Source organism: Tigriopus californicus, chromosome 11 (assembly GCF_007210705.1).
Source record: "Tigriopus californicus strain San Diego chromosome 11, Tcal_SD_v2.1, whole genome shotgun sequence".
Classification (NCBI taxonomy): domain Eukaryota; kingdom Metazoa; phylum Arthropoda; class Copepoda; order Harpacticoida; family Harpacticidae; genus Tigriopus; species Tigriopus californicus.
This window is the reverse complement of record NC_081450.1, coordinates 4,693,317-4,715,587: the sequence shown is the minus strand read 5'-3', so window position 1 is coordinate 4,715,587 and position 22,271 is coordinate 4,693,317. Positions and strand designations below refer to the sequence as shown.

Sequence of the window (22,271 nt, the reverse complement as noted above, 5' to 3'; positions counted from 1 at the left end):
ACTTACTCATTACAGCACTTACTTTGCTATTCAGGGACTTCCAGATTACCTTTTTTGGAGCTTTTGAAAAGGTAGGGGAAAACGTTTCCTTTTAAAACCCAGCTTATTTGATTTTAAGCACTGTGTCATCCTTGATCATTTTTTTGAGAGAGTTGTTTTACGATGGAATGATAAGAATCATTCTACAAGATGAGTCTCCGTATTGTTTCTAAAGAGGCCCTCAATCCCTAGTCAAGGCAGGTTTTTGTATGGTTGAAAACTACAACCCAGAAAAAACTATCCCTTATGTCGGCAAATAGGGGGCAAACCCACAAATCGATTTTTACGTAAGCCAACGTAAAAAACTCTAAATTCTACCTGAGAGTGAGTGTTCATCGTACTTTTGAGAACCATGTCCTATCCTACAAGCAAGAATCATTAGGGTAAAAACCGGTCGAACGGTGAGAGACTACTAGAGAATGTACACACAATGGAGAAAACCACTTCTCCCGTCCTTGGGAGTGGGATGATGGCGTATATTTGGGAGAGAGTAATGATTGATCTGTAATTACAATCGGGAAATTGGAAGTGCGGAGATTCATATACCATATCTTTGTATGTGAGGCCTATTCAATGCGGGTATTAACGAGGATTCAGCAAACAGAAAAGCCCAAGGAACGTAAATGTAAACGACAACAAGAGTTGACATTTCGATTCTAGATAAGTAGATAGTAGATAGATTTGATTACCATGCCAGGAAATCAATATCCTACATGATGTAGGCCTCCATTTTTATAGACGTTTGCCTATCAGTAGTTTATTTTCAGAATGCGTTGAATACGTGACCTTTTGAGAGCAGAAAAGAAGCAATTTCTTTGTGTGAAAGATAAACTTTCAAATTTGCCCTCTAGACATCTGTAATACGACTTGAAAATCAAAACGATGCCTCTGATAAAAATCCCGATCTCAATCCATTACACTAATAGTATAAAGAAACACAACACGACAGACAAAATCTCTGCAATCAAACGAATGTATTTGTTTTCTGACATGTATGGGAACAATTTTGAACTTTGGTAAGCATTGATTAGTGGAAATAGTTTCGGCGTCCATGGCTTCGATATCCACGGTTGTGATGGTTGTCATAGCCATAATCATAGTCCCGTCGACCAAAGAGCCAACGAAGGAAAAAGGGACTGGCCTCGGCACTTCGCCTATTACGGAGGACTTCCTTTTCCAGATCAGCCTCCATGTCCTCACCCTCAAGCTCGTCCTTGAGGAACTCGTATAATTCAATAATCTTGTCTTGAGTCAAGGTGTTGTATTCAGGAGCTTCCATAATTTGAGATGGGTCATCCTCTTGGGAAGATGCCAGAGCCACGCCCATCAAGAAGGTGAGAATCAAAACCTGTAAAATCAAAATGAATGATAATTGGAATTCATCGGATTAACATGGAAAACTTGCAATCGAGTTTCTTACGAATTTCATGATGCTTTTGGAAAACAGATTGGTTGTTGTCCAATAAATCCTGGATGTTGACTTGTTGATGGAATCTGTTTCAGCCCCGCTTTTATTTATAGGTCCAAGATGGGATGAACACCGGTCGGCAATCCTCCCCCTCTTTGATTGCGTAAGAAACCGAGCAATGCCTGCATGCATGCATGTATGCTTGCAAGGTGAGAAACACTCGAAAGCTCGAACGCTCATGAGTTGGCAGAGAGTTGGTCGCAAACTTATCTCTGGATTAAAGCCACCCTCTTCCCAGATTGTCGATTGATTTGGTTCGCAAGCAGTTCATAGAGTTGCTAATAACAATGCATCATTCTAGCTCATTCTTAGCCTCGTTCGAGAGCGTTAATTGAGCAAGTTTTGCATTTTCAAGTTCTATATCAACTAATGATATTTCGAACACTCTTTTTGTTTTGTTTTACAAAGCACAGTTGGCGAATTCAAAGCGCTAGAAGTTACCTTGCTTTTACTTTTTCCAAATTGAATTGACAAGGATTCCATTTCTAGGGGCAGGAAGGGAGTCTGCAATAAATTATTGTACTCGTAAATCCTAAGAAGCAGCTCAAATTGATTACTTGAACAAGTATGAGTGGTTTTGTCTTTCAATTTACTCATGGGCTTGGCACCTTGCTTAAGAGCCTCTCAAACCAGTTGACTTTTGACACATTTTTGCCAATAGAGATAAAATCATTTTACATCTTCCTTCACATTTTCACCATGTAAAGGCCTATAACATTGAAATTGATTAAATGGACTGCCTTGCTCACTACAGCCAGCTAATAACTTTGCACGTTTATCCAAGGACTAAAATCGAGCCCTTTCAAGCATAAAATTAAAGAGTTGCTGTTTGCCACTGAACAAACTTTGGGACGTTAACGCATTGAAGAAAAAAATCAGTTTGGTATGCCGTAAAACCGTCTAAGCTAATTTGCTTTACACTTTGTAAATGTTCTAGCCTGTCATTTGCAGATTGATTTGGAAACATAGGAGACCATTTCAACTATCGAAAACGTTCGAACTTGACTTTTGGTAGCTTTTGACGAACTTGTTGCAAGATTCTAGATGTTTTATTCAATGTTGTATCGTTTTAGAGGTAAATCATACCTGAATAGTTAGTCTCTTAAACTTGAATAGCGCTTAAATATTTGGTTACGAGCACGTATCGGATCTGAAGATATTTTTTCAGCACTATAGAGCAGGCCACTGAGGGAACAATGAATCGTGAGTCAGTCGATGATGTCTATCTTGACTTTGACAAGGTCTTTGACAAGGTAGATCATGTCCTTTGAAGTTATCAGGCTTCGTGAGATTGGGATGCAAGGCAACATTCTCAATTGGTTAAGAAGTTTCATTTGTGGTAGGAAGTAATTACTTAAGGTCGAGGGATCCCTTGGTGACATACATGATGTCAAGTCGGGTGTTCCTCAGGGATCTATTTTAGGTCCTCTCCTTTTCATTATCTTCATTGTTTCACTTCAGAAGCTTAGTATTAAGATCGTCCGTATCTCTTCTTATGCTGATGACACAAATTTAGTTTGGGGTAGGAATGGTCAGAATTCTGGTTACCTGATAGAGACGTTCTAGACCAAATGAGGGAAGCAACATGGAACTGAATGGAATGAAATTTTCCTAAACAATCCTTGGGTCAACGCCATTAGACTCTCCACTATTAAATGATGAAGGCAAAAGCATTTAGTGGGTCTCATCTACCTATGAAAGATTTAGGTATAGTCCTCCAAAATAATGGAAAGTTCAATGAGCATATCCAGTTGAAAGTTGGCAAAGCTTTTCAAAATTGTAGTTATATATATCGCACGTTTAAGCCCAAAGATAGTTACTAACTCAGTACAAGTCGATTGTTCAGCCACATCTTGAATATGCCTCTCCTATTCGGGCTCCTATGAGTTCGTCAGGTTTGCGAAAGGTCGAACAAGTCCAAAGATGTTTCACTAGAACCATCACAGGAATGAGAGAGCTCGTCCATTGGGAGAGACTAAAAAATTTGGGACTGTACAGTGTTCAGAGAAGCTACAAAAGATATCTGATACTGTACGTCTTCAAAAGGATCCATGAGCTTTGTCCCAACCCAGGTTTTGGGGTCAATTGTGATGACCGTGAGATTAACTTGCGTTTTGAGAGCACCTTCAAGCCTTCTAGAATCCAGTTTGGTTAGACCAATGAAGTCCATCTCTCTTGTTTCTCTTTCATTATACCTTTTGCTCCTTCATTGTTCAGTTTGCTGGCCTCAAATATTCTTAGGGAATATTTAGATTCTTTCTCGGGCTCCTTATTGTTTAATTTGCTTCCTTCTAATTTTCATAAGAGATACGTAGGCCTCATGGATCCTCTAGCAGGATTTAAGTCAAACTTGGACAATTTTTTGAGCCACGCTCATCAAGGCGGTGACAAACAAAATCTGAATTATCAAAAAAGGTCAAAGTTTAAAAGTTATATCTTGAGACAAAATCAAGACAAAATCTTCTTCGGAATTGCATAATGGTGGTTGTGTGTTTCTCGTGATTGTATCTTCCAATGAATGCTTGATCTGAACTGGTGGATTAATTCCGTGGATTTCCACTTTTGTCATGTTTGTGTCCGTCCAATTTGTCACACCCTCTATCGTTGGGCGAATAACGTTTGACAGAAGACCTAAAAGAAAGACACAGACCAACGATCTTGCGTAATTAGAGAGTCTACAACAGCAGGTTCAAATGCCTGCGCTTTGCCAGAAGCCATGTTTATCCCTCGTTGATTCGGTCATTGTATACGTACAGTAGGTACTTTTGAAGTTATGTCTTCGAAGCATAAAAGCATGCAGGCTTAACCCATAACCCATGACCCGTAACTTTTACTTCCCAAGATATCAGCTTATCATCCGTTTAGTAACTTTGGGACCAACAACCGATATTCTTTGTCCTTTAATGATCCTGTCCCAAATGGCAAGGGATAAGCTTAGGCACATCCGTCGTGTTCAAGCGTAGGTTAGATCTTAAAAGAGCTTACTCCAAAGCGAAGGTGACAATTGACCTTGCTCCTGCCTTGAGCAGTTTACCCTTACTCTTGTACCAATGGACGTTGTACAAATTGATCTTCTTCACCTTCTTCACAGGCAAAAACCAGAGAGTTAACGTAAGCCATTTTCTCAGTAACGCACTTGAGCACACTCTAGGGCTAAGAGTCACATTTTTCCTGGAAATGTTGCCTCGAAACACTGACTAAAGTTATCTTATCATTTTTCTGAAAAAAAGGATTTGACGATCCTCTCGTTTTCACCTTCCCCAGCAACCTGCTCTTAACGAGGAGTTGGTTTTGTATCCTGTTTTCGCAGTATTTGCAATTTCTTGCCTTGGGGACCTGCGCATTAAGATAACGTTCGATGAATCTGTGTTCATCTCAATGTAGCCGCAGAATGTGTGCAATAACAATAGAAAAGGAATTGAAATGAAATTGACATGTCTTGATTTTGAATCAAAATTGAGAGAATGTTAATTTTTAAAAGCTCAACATATTCCAATTTCTAACCGTCCCGTTGAAATATCCCCCTTTTGTAGTTCATTTGGATTATTTTTTCTACTTTTATCTTATTTAAAATGAATGGCAAGACGACACACCTACTGTGATACAAAGTGGGGCTTATTTACTTTCGATGAATGGATTTGTTCTTGCACAACGAAAGCAAGTGCGTAAAGGAGGCCAATGAAACGGCGAAGAATATAATCCTATTGAATGTAGAGAAGATGAAGCAGATCGGTTCGGCCATGAGTCGACATCAACATCGCAAGTCTATTTCTAAGAGGGTCACAAAGTAACTGTGCCTTTTGTCCAAAAGCACTAGATTTCCAACCATTTTTTTACCTGTTACAGTAATTGGCTTAATTTAGTTTCGATCAATTCGGAAGCACTGTTTCGTTCTGAAAAGACCGCTGTATTCAATTTTGATATCCAGATATATGTAAAAAATCTATCCAAGGTTCATTGAAAACTTTCTGAAAGTAATGCCAGTGATACCTCTCAAGCACGAAACCAAAGGCTACGAATTGAGTCATGAATATGAAACGTCAAAACGGTAAGAGCTGTACGTACGAACTTAGTTTGATGGGTTTAGCCGGTTTTTGAAATGCATTTGGTAAACGAAATTCCACCGGTCCTAATCATGTTGTAGATTTCGTCATTTAAATGCTCACAACAAGTACAATTCAGTTATATGCCTCGGGGAAGATTGTATGTCAATGGATTAGCAAAGTTGGATTTGTTATGGTCTGATGTGAAAAGGAATCAAGCAAACCTGCTGTCGAAGCCCCAGGGTAAGAGATGGCAAGAATGAATACTTTGGAGAGTACGTATACATTGACCAAGTCAACGAAGCAATTTGAAACGCCATTGGGGATGGTGACGCCGTTGGTTTGTCCAGACACGGACTTCTAGAAATATGGAATGTGAACGAGTTTCCAGCCAAATCGGCCTGCTCTTGGCCATAGCAACTCTGAGCCACTTTTCGAATGGAAGTAATCAGATAAGAAACTTAGATTTCTTCAATTGAGGGTAGGTCATTTTTATATCATTTACATGCAAAGTCGATCGTTTCAAAGTTATGTTGTCGAAAGCTTATGTAGCTGACCAAGAGCAGGCCGAAAATTCAAATTTTATGTAATGTTTGCTACATAATTTGATCATGTCTCCTGAGTTCCCTAAGCCTAGGTTTAGGCTCAAACTTGTCTGAGTTCATCTATTCAACAAGAACTTGTGGTCGTATGAAGTGCTTAATTGGAATAAGTTAAGCGGTTTAGGAGATAGGATATTTTTGCTACCGTTTGCAGTCCATATCTCTAGAAGTCCGTGATCTATTCAACAAGCTCTAGTGGTCGTATCAAGTGCTTATTTGGAATAAGATGAACAGTCTAGGAGATTCAACATTTTGGCTTCCGATCGCAGTCCACATCTCTAGAAGTCTGTGATCCAGAGTACCGTCGTCCATGGAGTTATGGAGAGTTGCACCGTTGCGCTTCTTTCCGCATGAATAGTATTCACATACGCGAACAAGAGCGTGGAGAATCATAAATAAGAGCCAAAGGGGGACGTGAGCAAGTTAAGAGGTGGTAGTACCATGCATATTTTGCGAAACAGAACCATACATGTATAGTTGTTTTGAAAAACAAAAAAACAATAAGAAAAATTGCAAGGTCGGAAATTTCCGGATTTTTTTTTGATCGTGGAAGCCTTTGTAAAACGTACGTGTAATCAAGAACGATTGAAAGTATACTTAAGCCGATGGAATGCAAATTAGGTTGAAATAGCTGCCTTCCAATCGGTATTAATAAAGCAAAATCACCTCAAAGGTAAGTATTTCTAGTGTTTCAGGTTACAAAGGACCAGTGATGGGCATTATTGATTTAAAAGTTGATTTTGTCAATTGCCAAGTCACTGCTCAAAAGTTGGGTTCTTAATCCTGAATTCATTTTTGATGACCAATCCATTCCCCCAATTGAACATACAACTGAATTTACTAAAAGTAATATGGATAAATATAGGGTTTTGATGTTTATAAATGCAAAATATAAAGTAATGTTCTACATGTTTTGGCGGGAAATGAAATCAAGAGCCATTTTGAAATAATTCGAAATTGATATTTTGCACAGGAGGATTAAATATTTTCTCGGCCCCTGCTTATGACTTAACCTCCGTTTACATTTGCCGCTCTTTGTAGTGAAATCCATACTGGTCCAATGATGTCGAACTTCGTTGACAAGGTCTTGACACGCTATTGGCTCATTGCTCATTTTGCAAGCAATTGGAACCGAAGAATATGAAATGTCCTACTTTTGAAGCAAAAGCAGTTTTGAGAAAATGTATGAAAAAACTATTTTAATAAAAATAGAAAGGGCCCAGAAAATGTTTGATCTTCGTGCACAAAATATCAATTCCGTATTATTTCAAAATGGCTCTTTGTTTTTGCTTTTGGGTAATCAATTAAATACTATCACAAAAGGAACGTGGTTTTTATGAACTGATATCAAGAGACTGTACGATGTGTGTTTTATTCTGAATGAGGATTGGGTATTCTTCATCATCTTCTCTAAATATCTTTTTTAAACAAGTGTCTTACGCAGCAATGACCAATTGCTGTTGATCAAAAAACCCATATCTAGGTGGGAACCTCAGGACATTGCCTTTACGGCAACAATATCAAGTCTAAAAGCGTAAACATGGGTCGTTCGATCGTTCGATCGTTTGATCGATCAGCATTTGTACCATAGTACGAAAGGGAAACCTTAGTAACGAATCAAAGTTCCTATCATCCATTTATGGCCCAATGCAACGAAGCTCTCTTTGTCTACATTACTTGATCTTGCCCTGGTTCGACTCGGATGTACGGTACAGCAGAAGCTCTCTTTGTCTACATTACTTGATCTTGCCCTGGTTCGACTAGTTTTTATCCTCTGGGACTAACCGTGTTAGGGGATGAACGTGGACTCTCACTTCATGGATAGATATGGACGATTTTCTTTTTGCACAAGTATTTATCTACGTTTGTTGAACCACGGCTTTCTGGAAGTACGGACTTCTAGAAATATGGACTGCGAACGAGCTTGCCACAAAATCGGCCCCAAAAATGTATTCATGGATGGTACGCATGCCACATATCTTGAGAAGTAAAATACATGGGTGGTCAAACAAATAATCATCAAAACAAAGAAAAGACAGAAAATCCTTAATGACATTATGCTGCGAGCATTGTTTCTAGAGAGCCTAGTGTACGTATACCGTACAATGACCGAATTAACGAGGGATGAACATGGTTTAAGGGTGGGTGACTGGCCATGAGCGCGCAGTTTTACGTGCTTTTGCAGACTCTCTAGCTACGCAAGATTGAAGATGGTTGGCAAGTCTCTCTCTCCACGCTAAAATACGGTTCTCTACGAGGGAGGGTATGAAAAATCGGCCATGCTGAAACCCACGGAATTAAGCCACGAGTCCAGCTCAAGCATTCATTGGAAAACAATCAATTAGAAGACCACCCACCATTATGCAATTCGTAAGCATTGTTTGTCTTGTTTTTGTCTCAAGAAATATCGTTTTGATTTGAGGCTTTTTGATATTCTAGTTTTTTGTACTTGGCGCATTAATGAGCCTGACTTTAGTTGCTCGCCAAGGAAATGAAGACTCTCAAATTAGAGAGGCTCCTGAATTCAACTCCTTGACCCAATAAAAAAGCTGGATTCTTCAATGATCAGCTTACCCACTCATCTCACCAATGAGACGACTGCCGCAGTGGGTTCAAAAGCCTTTTTGAAGTGCATCAGAAGTATCCAAACAAATCTTGGTAGTTATTCTCCATATGAGCGTTAAATTTGAGCCATAATTCAATAAATCAATAAGGTCAAAATTACGAGGTAGAAGACTGTTAAGATGGATTTGCGTATTTCTCTCAATACCTAATAAGGCATTTTGACCACCGTGGTGAGACAGGTGAGACGAGGCAAGAGGAGACGACCATATCCAAGAATCCAGCTAAAATTGTGGAGCTTTACCAGTTCCTCAAGGTCGAGCTTGAGGGTGAGGACAAGGAGGCTGATCCGGAAATGGCCGCGGAACTGGAGCATCGGATATAAGAGCAGGAATTCACGGCCCCAAAGCTCCTCCGTAATAGGTGAAGTGCCAAGGCCAGTCCCATCTTCCTTCGTTGGCTCTTTGGTCGACGGGACCATGATTATGACTATGACAACCATCACAACAGTGGATATCGAAGCCTAAACTACTTCCACTAGAAAGTGTTTACCAAAGTTCAAAATTCTTCAAGAACATGTCAGAGAAGAAATACATTTGTTAGGCTCCATCCATGTACGCTTTTGAGCAGAGTGCGCTTAGAATGGTTCATTAAATATTTAAAAATAAAATACAGTTTAGAAGAAGTATCTAGATTCAGTGCCATATCAAGAACCCTCACGGATAAATCTTGAAATTTCAAATGTTCAATAGACCAAGGAAAACGCCCTAGGTAAATTGCCCTTACAATGAAAAAAATCTATAGAGTTAGAGATGAATCCAAAAGCAGAAAATCCTATTGAAATGCATGCTTAATGGTTGGTCCATATTTTGCGCGATTTGCGTCGCCTTTTGCCATTAAGTCATATTTTGTCTTTTTGATACAAGCGCGGGCATTTTTTGTTTGTAATATGGCTTTTCAATACTTCCCAAGTTTTACCCATTTACTTATGCACCTCGGGAGCATTAACCATATTAAAATCTAGTGAGAGAGAAATTCCCCTCTTGTGAACCCAACTTGGCTGACTGTTGCGATTAAAAATTCAATTGATAAGACTGGTCGTAAACATGGCAATGAATGACTTTGTTTGACTCAATCTGAAACTGGCGGGCATGTGCAGGTAGCAAAGCTGCTTTGAGCACTGTCAAAGGATCAGTTTCTAAGTTATGGTGATTTAAATTCCTTTTTTCTCAAAAGAAATTAAAAGAAACACCTGATGCCGAACTGATTGGTTTAGTGAACGTTCACTCTGACCGGTAATTCTGGTCCAATACTTCAGAAGTCTCCTACTCTTCCTCCCGCTGAACTTGATCAAATCCGGGTGAATGTTGAGAGGTCTTCAACACACGCTGGCGATTTGTCTTTCAAAAGGTCGCATCAAAAGGTTTCTTTTCCTGCTATTGAAAGACGGATTGAATTGTGATGGACGGAAGCCTTTTCGTTCTTGTTTAACAGACTGTTTGCATTCCTCCATCCTAACAGTCACTTTCAATACCCACTGAAATAAAGCACTTTTCCAAAAATGGAAAGAACTTATGGGATTGAGTATATAAAAATTCCAAAACAAAACAAATTCAAAAAATAATTCGAAAAAAAGTTGCTAGCTTGTTCTATATTATGCCTGTAAACATGACATGGCCAAAATTGTCATTGACTTATACAATGTGAACAAAGCGAAAATGGTTTGCAGAAAATGGTTCAAACTCATAAAAATATGAGCACGTTCCTGGATTTGCGTTCAGCCCATCTTGACCATTCACATTGCATAACTAGAGGTCAACAATAAACCACCTGACGGCGACGTCGGCTAATTAGAACCTCTTCAGAGAATTCTTCGGCCAACGAGTTCGAAAGAAGTTTCAAATCCCTCTTGGCATCGATTCATATGCGCCAAATAAAAAAAAGCTCTCAAAAGTTCGACCAGAGCAGGCCAAAAATTCGAATTTTATGTAGTGCTTACTACATAACTTTGACCATGTCTCCTGAGTTAGTTCCCTAAGCATAGGTTTGAACTCAAATTTGGCCAAGTTTATCATTCAAGCAGATCTTTTGGTGGTATCAAATGCTTATTTGGAATAAGATGAACGGCTTAGGAGTCGCGAGATTTTGGCTTCTTTTTGCAGTTAAAATCTTTAAAAGTCCGTGGTCTAGTTAATGCAAGATCCATGGGTTTTTGATTTGCTCCGCTCACCAGCCACTTTCCCATATGATATCCAGAAATGATACTTGGTTCAACTCTGATCTTTGTTCCCTTGTTTTGATTCAATCCCTTCAATCTTCAATAATCTGGCTTGCTCTGATCTTTGTTCCCTTGTCTTGATTCAATCCCTTCAATCTGCAATAATCTGGCTTGTCAAGAATGGGCCTACAAGTCTCCCTCATTTCGGCTTTCTTGAAGCAAATAATCTGAACAAGTCATAGGTGCTTGGGTAATGTATAAGGCATGCTCAACTAAAAAGTAATTTCTCTATTACTTAATACTTTGGTCATGTACTGAAAAACACAAAGTTTAACAGCAATTTGTTTTCAAATGCTGAAGAGACATTACCTCAATGGTTGAATGATTGCTTGCAGAAATGCAAAAAATTAAGTCCTTTTGGCAAAAGTATTTCTTGAAATGATTAGTATATCAAAATGAGTAAGAGCGGGCAGTCCGTTTTCTTTTTTCCCACCATTTGTATTTTGCAAGGAAAAAAATAAACAATTTAAAAAGATGTTTTGAGTCAAATGGTTACAAATGAAAAAACAGAATGCAAAAAGATGGGGAAAGTGAATAGATGCCAAAATTCTTTTAAATCTAATATATTAGCCTAGATAAGTATGTCTGAATACTTTTCGCAATGTTGACTAGAAATGAAAGGTCAAAAGTATATCCAATTCTGACTTAAAAGAAGCTACCGGATCATCACCCACGTACTCCCTACGCATGATTGAGGGAAGCAAATTGAACATTGAAGGAACCCGAGAAAGAAGACTTTATAGTTCTAACTAGCCTGAGGCGACTTTTTGAAACGCTCGTACCTCTGCGTTAAGGCTAGGACGTTACCCAAAATGAATATTTGTAGACCACTTTGCTGAGTGTAGTTTCATACCGATTAACGTCTAAGCCCTCTCTAACTCTGAGAAACGAGCTTTAAAAAACTGGCGTCTAAGTAGATTCTCGAAGGCTTGAAGGCAGCGACGGCAAAATCTGACTTTGAAGGAATTTCTGCCACCATTTTCTGTCAGGGGTGAAAAATGGCTTTAAATAACTTCCCATCCAAGTTGGCAAAAATCCTATTATTTTTAATTTTTTTGGTTTGATTTTTCACGGGCTTTTTTAACCGCTACAGGGAATTAATCCCCGTACTATTAGAATGAAAATACAAAAAGGGTTTGTCAGAAGTGGGATTCGACCCACGCCTTCAGAAGAAGACTGCGACCTGAACGCAGCGCCTTAGACCACTCGGCCATCCTGACTTGCGTCTTCAGGGATTTCTGCGGATCTTGTCATCAATTTATGCCTCCTGGTCAAAAATGGCGTTTAATGATTTCTCATGCCTGCTTGAAGGTGTCTCTCAAAACGCACGTTAATCTCAATGGGTCAATGCAATTGACTCTAAAACTCAGGTTGGGATAAACCTCATGAATGCTTTTGAAAACGTACATCATCAGATGGACATCACCTTTCGTGCTTCTCTGAATACTGTGCAATCCCAACTTTTTCAGTCGCTCCTCATGCAAATTCATCCAATGTCCTGACGAAAACTGGCTTTAAAGCTGGAATGCTCGTTTGGATTTTGTGAGTACATTGGCTCTAAGAATGAATCTTATTTAAACGTTCATAGAATTGAGGTCACAGGTGCTGAAAAAACACATTCTCTTGCACCAAAAGGGATCGACAATTTTTGCCTCAAAATTATTGGGCAGCTTTAGTCGTTTGGGTTAAGAGATCCTTTCTGAAGGCACCCATAAACGAGAGAACAAGGTGTTCGCCCTTGTACGTCAGCCTTGATTAGTTGTGCAGTTAAATTCCATGAAGTCACTGGGATGGACTTGACTATACTTTAGCGAAGATATCAAGCAGATGTATCACTTTTAGGCTACGGCTGCTAGCCAACAAGAGCTGGTTCTCATCAACTCTAGTTGCTCCTATTACATTACTTCAAGAAATAAGACATTATGCGCATCAGTTATTTGATCTCAAGAGCATGTCTTTTAAATATTTTGTCGAATAAAACGAATGTGGCGCATCTTTTTTAAATTTTATGACAAACTTGTGCTCGTATTTTTATTTGCAACTTTTTCTCCACCTTTGTGATTACGAGTATGATAGACGGCACACTTTGATATTTTAGCTGTTAGCATTTGCCTTTCAAAAGGTCTCATCAAAAGGTTTCTTTTCCTGCGGGTAATGGCTTTCTTTAAAGCTTTGAGTCCAAATATGCAACATTGTGTAACATTTTGAACTCAGATAGGTAATTGATTAATGAACTATTGAAAGAGGGATTGAATTGTGATGGACGGAAGCCTTTTCGTTCTTGTTTAACGAACTGTTTGCATTCCTTCATCTACTAATAGTCACTTTCAATACCCACTGAAATAAAGCATTTTTGGGAAAATGGAAAGAACATATGGGATTGAATATATAAATATTCCAAAACAAAACATATTCAAAAAATAATTCGAAAAAAAAGTTGCTAACTTGTTCTATATTATGCTTGTAAACATGACATGGCCAAAATTGAGCCTTTTATTCTTATTCGCTGTTTGTGACTACTCATGAACGAATTGTTGTCATTGACTTATACAATGTGAACAAAGCGAAAATGGTTTGCAGAAAATGGTTCAAACTCATAAAAAAATGAGCGCGTTCCTGGATCTGCGTTCAGCCCACCTTGACCATTCATATTGCATAACTAGAGGTCAACAATAAACCACCTGACGGCGACGTCGGCTAATTAGAACCTCTTCAGAGAATTTCTCGGCCAACGAGTTCGAAAGAAGTTTCAAATCCCTCTTGGCATCGATTCAATTGCGCCAAATAAAAAAAAATATAAACAATTTAAGATGTTTTGAGTCAAATGGTTACAAATGAACAGAATGCAAGATGAGTGATAGATGCAAATTCTTTTAAATCAAAAGTTTAACAGCAATTTGTTTTCAAAGCTGAAGGCATTACTCAATGGTTGAATGATTGCTTGCAGAATGCAAAATTAAGTCTTTTGCAAATATCTTGAAATGAATTAGTATCAAAAATGGTAGCGGCAGTCGTTTTCTTTTTTCCATTTGTATTTTGCAAGAAAAAATACACAATTTAAAGATGTTTTGAGTCAAATGGTACAATGAAAAACAGATGCAAAAAGATGGGAAGTAATAGATTGCCAAAATCTTTTAAAATCCAAAAGTTTAACAGCAATTTGTTTTCAAATGCTGAAGAGACATTACCTCAATGGTTGAATGATTGCTTGCAGAAATGCAAAAAATTAAGTCCTTTTGCAAAAGTATCTTGAAATGATTAGTATCAAAAAATGAGTAAGAGCGGGCAGTCCGTTTTCTTTTTTCCCACCATTTGTATTTTGCAAGGAAAAAAAAAATAACAATTTAAAAGATGTTTTGAGTCAAATGGTTACAAATGAAAAAACAGAATGCAAAAAGATGGGGAAAGTGAATAGATGCCAAAATTCTTTTAAATATAATTATTAGCCTAGATAAGTATGTCTGAATACTTTTCGCAATGGTTGACTAGAAATGAAAGGTCAAAAAGTATATTCCAATTCTGACTTAAAAGAAGCTACCGGATCATCAACCGTACTCCCTACGCATGATTGAGGGAAGCAAATTGAACATTGAAGGAACCCGAGAAAGAAGACTTTATAGTTCTAACTAGCCTGAGGCGACTTTTTGAAACGCTCGTACCTCTGCGTTAAGGCTAGGACGTTACCCAAAATGAATATTTGTAGACCACTTTGCTGAGTGTAGTTTCATACCGATTAACGTCTAAGCCCCTCTCTAACTCTGAGAAACGAGCTTTAAAAAACTGGCGTCTAAGTAGATTCTCAAAGGCTTGAAGGCAGCGACGGCAAAATCTGACTTTGAAGGAATTTCTGCCACCATTTTCTGTCAGGGGGTGAAAAATGGCTTTAAATAACTTCCATCCAAGTTGGCAAAAATCCTATTATTTTTAATTTTTTTGGTTTGATTTTTCACGGGCTTTTTAAACCGCTACAGGGAATGTAATCCCCCGTACTATTAGAATGAAAATACAAAAAAGGGTTTGTCAGAAGTGGGATTCGAACCCACGCCTTCAGAAGAAGACTGCGACCTGAACGCAGCGCCTTAGACCACTCGGCCATCCTGACTTGCGTCTTTGAGATTTCTGCCGGATCTTGTCATCAATTTATGCCTCCTGGTCAAAAATGGCGTTTAATGATTTCTCATGCCTGCTTGAAGGTGCTCTCAAAACGCACGTTAAATCTCAATGGGTCAATGCAATTGACTCTAAAACTCAGGTTGGGATAAACCTCATGAATGCTTTTGAAAACGTACATCATCAGATGGACATCACCTTTCGTGCCTTCTCTGAATACTGTGCAATCCCAACTTTTTCAGTCGCTCCTCATGCAAATTCATCCAATGTCCTGACGAAAACTGGCTTTAAAGCTGGAATGCTCGTTTGGATTTTGTGAGTACATTGGCTCTAAGAATGAATCTTATTTAAACGTTCATAGAATTGAGGTCACAGGTGCTGAAAAAACACATTCTCTTGCACCAAAGGGATCGACAATTTTTGCCTCAAAATTATTGGGCAGCTTTAGTCGTTTGGGTTAAGAGATCCTTTCTGAAGGCACCCATAAACGAGAGAACAAGGTTTCGCCCTTGTACGTCAGCCTTGATTAGTTGTGCAGTTAAATTCCATGAAGTCACTGGGATGGACTTGACTATACTTTAGCGAAGATATCAAGCAGATGTATCACTTTTAGGCTACGGCTGCTAGCCAACAAGAGCTGGTTCTCATCAACTCTAGTTGCTCCTATTACATTACTTCAAGAAATAAGACATTATGCGCATCAGTTATTTGATCTCAAGAGCATGTCTTTTAAATATTTGTTGAATAAAACGAATGTGGCGCATCTTTTTAAAATTTTATGACAAACTTGTGCTCGTATTTTATTTGCAACTTTTTCTCCACCTTTGTGATTACGAGTATGATAGACGGCACACTTTGATATTTTAGCTGTTAGCATTTGCCTTTCAAAAGGTCTCATCAAAAGGTTTCTTTTCCTGCGGGTAATGGCTTTCTTTAAAGCTTTGAGTCCAAATATGCAACAATTGTGTAACATTTTGAACTCAGATAGGTAATTGATTAATGAACTATTGAAAGAGGGATTGAATTGTGATGGACGGAAGCCTTTTCGTTCTTGTTTAACGAACTGTTTGCATTCCTTCATTCTAATAGTCACTTTCAATACCCACTGAAATAAAGCATTTTTGGGAAAATAGAAAGAACATATGGGATTGAATATATAAATATTCCAAAACAAAACATATTCAAAAAATAATTCGAAAAAAAAGTTGCTAACTTGTTCTATATTATGCTTGTAAACATGACATGGCCAAAATTGAGCCTTTTATTCTTATTCGCTGTTTGTGACTACTCATGAACGAATTGTTGTCATTGACTTATACAATGTGAACAAAGCGAAAATGGTTTGCAGAAAATGGTTCAAACTCATAAAACATGAGCGCGTTCCTGGATCTGCGTTCAGCCCACCTTGACCATTCATATTGCATAACTAGAGGTCAACAATAAACCACCTGACGGCGACGTCGGCTAATTAGAACCTCTTCAGAGAATTCTTCGGCCAACGAGTTCGAAAGAAGTTTCAAATCCCTCTTGGCATCGATTCATATGCGCCAAATAAAAAAAAATATAAACAATTTAAAAGATGTTTTGAGTCAAATGGTTACAAATGAAAAAACAGAATGCAAAAAGATGGGGAAAGTGAATAGATGCCAAAATTCTTTTAAATCCAAAAGTTTAACAGCAATTTGTTTTCAAATGCTGAAGAGACATTACCTCAATGGTTGAATGATTGCTTGCAGAAATGCAAAAAATTAAGTCCTTTTGCAAAAGTATCTTGAAATGATTAGTATCAAAAAATGAGTAAGAGCGGGCAGTCCGTTTTCTTTTTTCCCACCATTTGTATTTGCAAGGAAAAAAAAATACAAATTTAAAAGATGTTTTGAGTCAAATGGTTACAAATGAAAAAACAGAATGCAAAAAGATGGGGAAAGTGAATAGATGCCAAAATTCTTTTAAATTTACATAATTATTAGCCTAGATAAGTATGTCTGAATACTTTTCGCAATGGTTGACTAGAAATGAAAGGTCAAAAAGTATATCCAATTCTGACTTAAAAGAAGCTACCGGATCATCACCCACGTACTCCCTACGCATGATTGAGGGAAGCAAATTGAACATTGAAGGACCCGAGAAAGAAGACTTTATAGTTCTAACTAGCCTGAGGCGACTTTTTGAAACGCTCGTACCTCTGCGTTAAGGCTAGGACGTTACCCAAAATGAATATTTGTAGACCACTTTGCTGAGTGTAGTTTCATACCGATTAACGTCTAAGCCCCCTTCTAACTCTGAGAAACGAGCTTTAAAAAACTGGCGTCTAAGTAGATTCTGAAGGCTTGAAGGCAGCGACGGCAAAATCTGACTTTGAAGGAATTTCTGCCACCATTTTCTGTCAGGGGGTGAAAAATGGCTTTAAATAACTTCCCATCCAAGTTGGCAAAAATCCTATTATTTTTAATTTTTTTGGTTTGATTTTTCACGGGCTTTTTTAACCGCTACAGGGAATGTAATCCCCCGTACTATTAGAATGAAAATACAAAAACGGTTTGTCAGAAGTGGGATTCGAACCCACGCCTTCAGAAGAAGACTGCGACCTGAACGCAGCGCCTTAGACCACTCGGCCATCCTGACTTGCGTCTTCAGGGATTTCTGCCGGATCTTGACATCAATTTATGCCTCCTGGTCAAAAATGGCGTTTAATGATTTCTCATGCCTGCTTGAAGGTGCTCTCAAAACGCACGTTAAATCTCAATGGGTCAATGCAATTGACTCTAAAACTCAGGTTGGGATAAACCTCATGAATGCTTTTGAAAACGTACATCATCAGATGGACATCACCTTTCGTGCCTTCTCTGAATACTGTGCAATCCAAACTTTTTCAGTCGCTCCTCATGCAAATTCATCCAATGTCCTGACGAAAACTGGCTTTAAAGCTGGAATGCTCGTTTGGATTTTGTGAGTACATTGGCTCTAAAATGAATCTTATTTAAACGTTCATAGAATTGAGGTCACAGGTGCTGAAAAAAACACATTCTCTTGCACCAAAAGGGATCGACACTTTTTGCCTCAAAATTATTGGCAGCTTTAGTCGTTTGGGTTAAGAGATCCTTTCTGAAGGCACCCATAAACGAGAGAAACAAGGTGTTCGCCCTTGTACGTCAGCCTTGATTAGTTGTGCAGTTAAATTCCATGAAGTCACTGGGATGGACTTGACTATACTTTAGCGAAGATATCAAGCAGATGTATCACTTTTAGGCTACGGCTGCTAGCCAACAAGAGCTGGTTCTCATCAACTCTAGTTGCTCCTATTACATTACTTCAAGAAATAAGACATTATGCGCATCAGTTATTTGATCTCAAGAGCATGTTTTTTAAATATTTGTCGAATAAAACGAATGTGGCGCATCTTTTTTAAATTTTATGACAAACTTGTGCTCGTATTTTTATTTGCAACTTTTTCTCCACCTTTGTGATTACGAGTATGATAGACGGCACACTTTGATATTTTAGCTGTTAGCATTTGCCTTTCAAAAGGTCTCATCAAAAGGTTTCTTTTCCTGCGGGTAATGGCTTTCTTTAAAGCTTTGAGTCCAAATATGCAACAATTGTGTAACATTTTGAACTCAGATAGGTAATTGATTAATGAACTATTGAAAGAGGGATTGAATTGTGATGGACGGAAGCCTTTTCGTTCTTGTTTAACGAACTGTTTGCATTCCTTCATTCTAATAGTCACTTTCAATACCCACTGAAATAAAGCATTTTTGGGAAAATAGAAAGAACATATGGGATTGAATATATAAATATTCCAAAACAAAACATATTCAAAAAATAATTCGAAAAAAAAGTTGCTAACTTGTTCTATATTATGCTTGTAAACATGACATGGCCAAAATTGAGCCTTTTATTCTTATTCGCTGTTTGTGACTACTCATGAACGAATTGTTGTCATTGACTTATACAATGTGAACAAAGCGAAAATGGTTTGCAGAAAATGGTTCAAACTCATAAAAACATGAGCGCGTTCCTGGATCTGGGTTCAGCCCACCTTGACCATTCATATTGCATAACTAGAGGTCAACAATAAACCACCTGACGGCGACGTCGGCTAATTAGAACCTCTTCAGAGAATTCTTCGGCCAACGAGTTCGAAAGAAGTTTCAAATCCTCTTGGCATCGATTCATATGCGCCAAATAAAAAAAAAATATAACAATTTAAAAGATGTTTTGAGTCAAATGGTTACAAATGAAAAAACAGAATGCAAAAAGATGGGGAAAGTGAATAGATGCCAAAATTCTTTTAAATCCAAAAGTTTAACAGCAATTTGTTTCAAATGCTGAAGAGACATTACCTCATGGTTGAATGATTGCTTGCAGAAATGCAAAAAATTAAGTCCTTTTGCAAAAGTATCTTGAAATGATTAGTATCAAAAAATGAGTAAGAGCGGGCAGTCCGTTTTCTTTTTTCCCACCATTTGTATTTTGCAAGGAAAAAAAATAACAATTTAAAAGATGTTTTGAGTCAAATGGTTACAAATGAAAAAACAGAATGCAAAAAGATGGGGAAGTGAATAGATGCCAAAATTCTTTTAAATCTAATTATTAGCCTAGATAAGTATGTCTGAATACTTTTCGCAATGGTTGACTAGAAATGAAAGGTCAAAAAGTATATCCAATTCTGACTTAAAAGAAGCTACCGGATCATCACCCACGTACTCCCTACGCATGATTGAGGGAAGCAAATTGAACATTGAAGGAACCCGAGAAAGAAGACTTTATAGTTCTAACTAGCCTGAGGCGACTTTTTGAAACGCTCGTACCTCTGCGTTAAGGCTAGGACGTTACCCAAAATGAATATTTGTAGACCACTTTGCTGAGTGTAGTTTCATACCGATTAACGTCTAAGCCCCCTCTCTAACTCTGAGAAACGAGCTTTAAAAAACTGGCGTCTAAGTAGATTCTCGAAGGCTTGAAGGCAGACGGCAAAATCTGACTTTGAAGGAATTTCTGCCACCATTTTCTGTCAGGGGGTGAAAAATGGCTTTAAATAACTTCCCATCCAAGTTGGCAAAAATCCTATTATTTTTAATTTTTTTGGTTTGATTTTTCACGGGCTTTTTTAACCGCTACAGGGAATGTAATCCCCCGTACTATTAGAATGAAAATACAAAAACGGTTTGTCAGAAGTGGGATTCGAACCCACGCCTTCAGAAGAAGACTGCGACCTGAACGCAGCGCCTTAGACCACTCGGCCATCCTGACTTGCGTCTTCAGGGATTTCTGCCGGATCTTGTCATCAATTTATGCCTCCTGGTCAAAAATGGCGTTTAATGATTTCTCATGCCTGCTTGAAGGTGCTCTCAAAACGCACGTTAAATCTCAATGGGTCAATGCAATTGACTCTAAAACTCAGGTTGGGATAAACCTCATGAATGCTTTTGAAAACGTACATCATCAGATGGACATCACCTTTCGTGCCTTCTCTGAATACTGTGCAATCCCAACTTTTTCAGTCGCTCCTCATGCAAATTCATCCAATGTCCTGACGAAAACTGGCTTTAAAGCTGGAATGCTCGTTTGGATTTTGTGAGTACATTGGCTCTAAGAATGAATCTTATTTAAACGTTCATAGAATTGAGGTCACAGGTGCTGAAAAAACACATTCTCTTGCACCAAAGGGATCGACAATTTTTGCCTCAAAATTATTGGGCAGCTTTAGTCGTTTGGGTTAAGAGATCCTTTCTGAAGGCACCCATAAACGAGAGAACAAGGTGTTCGCCCTTGTACGTCAGCCTTGATTAGTTGTGCAGTTAAATTCCATGAAGTCACTGGGATGGACTTGACTATACTTTAGCGAAGATATCAAGCAGATGTATCACTTTTAGGCTACGGCTGCTAGCCAACAAGAGCTGGTTCTCATCAACTCTAGTTGCTCCTATTACATTACTTCAAGAAATAAGACATTATGCGCATCAGTTATTTGATCTCAAGAGCATGTCTTTTAAATATTTGTCGAATAAAACGAATGTGGCGCATCTTTTTTAAATTTTATGACAAACTTGTGCTCGTATTTTTATTTGCAACTTTTTCTCCACCTTTGTGATTACGAGTATGATAGACGGCACACTTTGATATTTTAGCTGTTAGCATTTGCCTTTCAAAAGGTCTCATCAAAAGGTTTCTTTTCCTGCGGGTAATGGCTTTCTTTAAAGCTTTGAGTCCAAATATGCAACAATTGTGTAACATTTTGAACTCAGATAGGTAATTGATTAATGAACTATTGAAAGAGGGATTGAATTGTGATGGACGGAAGCCTTTTCGTTCTTGTTTAACGAACTGTTTGCATTCCTTCATTCTAATAGTCACTTTCAATACCCACTGAAATAAAGCATTTTTGGGAAAATAGAAAGAACATATGGGATTGAATATATAAATATTCCAAAACAAAACATATTAAAAAAATAATTCGAAAAAAAAGTTGCTAACTTGTTCTATATTATGCTTGTAAACATGACATGGCCAAAATTGAGCCTTTTATTCTTATTCGCTGTTTGTGACTACTCATGAACGAATTGTTGTCATTGACTTATACAATGTGAACAAAGCGAAAATGGTTTGCAGAAAATGGTTCAAACTCATAAAAACATGAGCGCGTTCCTGGATCTGCGTTCAGCCCACCTTGACCATTCATATTGCATAACTAGAGGTCAACAATAAACCACCTGACGGCGACGTCGGCTAATTAGAACCTCTTCAGAGAATTCTTCGGCCAACGAGTTCGAAAGAAGTTTCAAATCCCTCTTGGCATCGATTCATATGCGCCAAATAAAAAAAAATATAACAATTTAAAAGATGTTTTGAGTCAAATGGTTACAAATGAAAAAACAGAATGCAAAAAGATGGGGAAAGTGAATAGATGCCAAAATTCTTTTAAATCCAAAGATTTAACAGCAATTTGTTTTCAAATGCTGAAGAGACATTACCTCAATGGTTGAATGATTGCTTGCAGAAATGCAAAAAATTAAGTCCTTTTGCAAAAGTATCTTGAAATGATTAGTATAAAAAATGAGTAAGAGCGGGCAGTCCGTTTTCTTTTTTCCCACCATTTGTATTTTGCAAGGAAAAAAAATAACAATTTAAAAGATGTTTTGAGTCAAATGGTTACAAAATGACAG

General features: G+C 38.1%; 1 protein-coding gene and 4 non-coding genes across 5 annotated transcripts; all 5 read right to left on the bottom strand.

The window, feature by feature from the left end:
- Positions 1-994: 994 nt before the first annotated feature.
- LOC131890240 (uncharacterized) lies at positions 995-4,652 on the bottom strand. Its single transcript, XM_059239549.1, has 2 exons — positions 1,460-4,652; positions 995-1,387 (listed from the first exon to the last, which is right to left on the bottom strand). Exons 1-2 carry the CDS (start codon positions 1,685-1,687, stop codon positions 1,067-1,069), a joined length of 549 nt encoding a protein of 182 aa, XP_059095532.1. The 5' UTR covers positions 1,688-4,652; the 3' UTR covers positions 995-1,066.
- Positions 4,653-12,129: 7,477 nt separating this feature from the next.
- Positions 12,130-12,212, bottom strand: Trnal-cag (transfer RNA leucine (anticodon CAG)). Its single transcript has one exon. It is a non-coding gene; the product is annotated as a tRNA-Leu (tRNA).
- A 2,798-nt stretch (positions 12,213-15,010) lies between these two features.
- Positions 15,011-15,094, bottom strand: Trnal-cag (transfer RNA leucine (anticodon CAG)). Its single transcript has one exon. It is a non-coding gene; the product is annotated as a tRNA-Leu (tRNA).
- Positions 15,095-17,643: 2,549 nt separating this feature from the next.
- On the bottom strand, positions 17,644-17,727 carry Trnal-cag (transfer RNA leucine (anticodon CAG)). Its single transcript has one exon. It is a non-coding gene; the product is annotated as a tRNA-Leu (tRNA).
- A 2,547-nt stretch (positions 17,728-20,274) lies between these two features.
- Positions 20,275-20,358, bottom strand: Trnal-cag (transfer RNA leucine (anticodon CAG)). The gene has a single exon. It is a non-coding gene; the product is annotated as a tRNA-Leu (tRNA).
- Positions 20,359-22,271: the final 1,913 nt, after the last annotated feature.

Excerpts from the sequence above, each read along its gene's own strand:
- LOC131890240 (XM_059239549.1), bottom strand. The coding sequence starts at position 1,687 with ATGAGCGTTCGAGCTTTCGAGTGTTTCTCACCTTGCAAGCATACATGC. Across the intron at positions 1,388-1,459 it reads CCAAAAGCATCATGAAATTC|GTTTTGATTCTCACCTTCTT; the intron begins GTAAGAAACTCG and ends TTGATTTTACAG.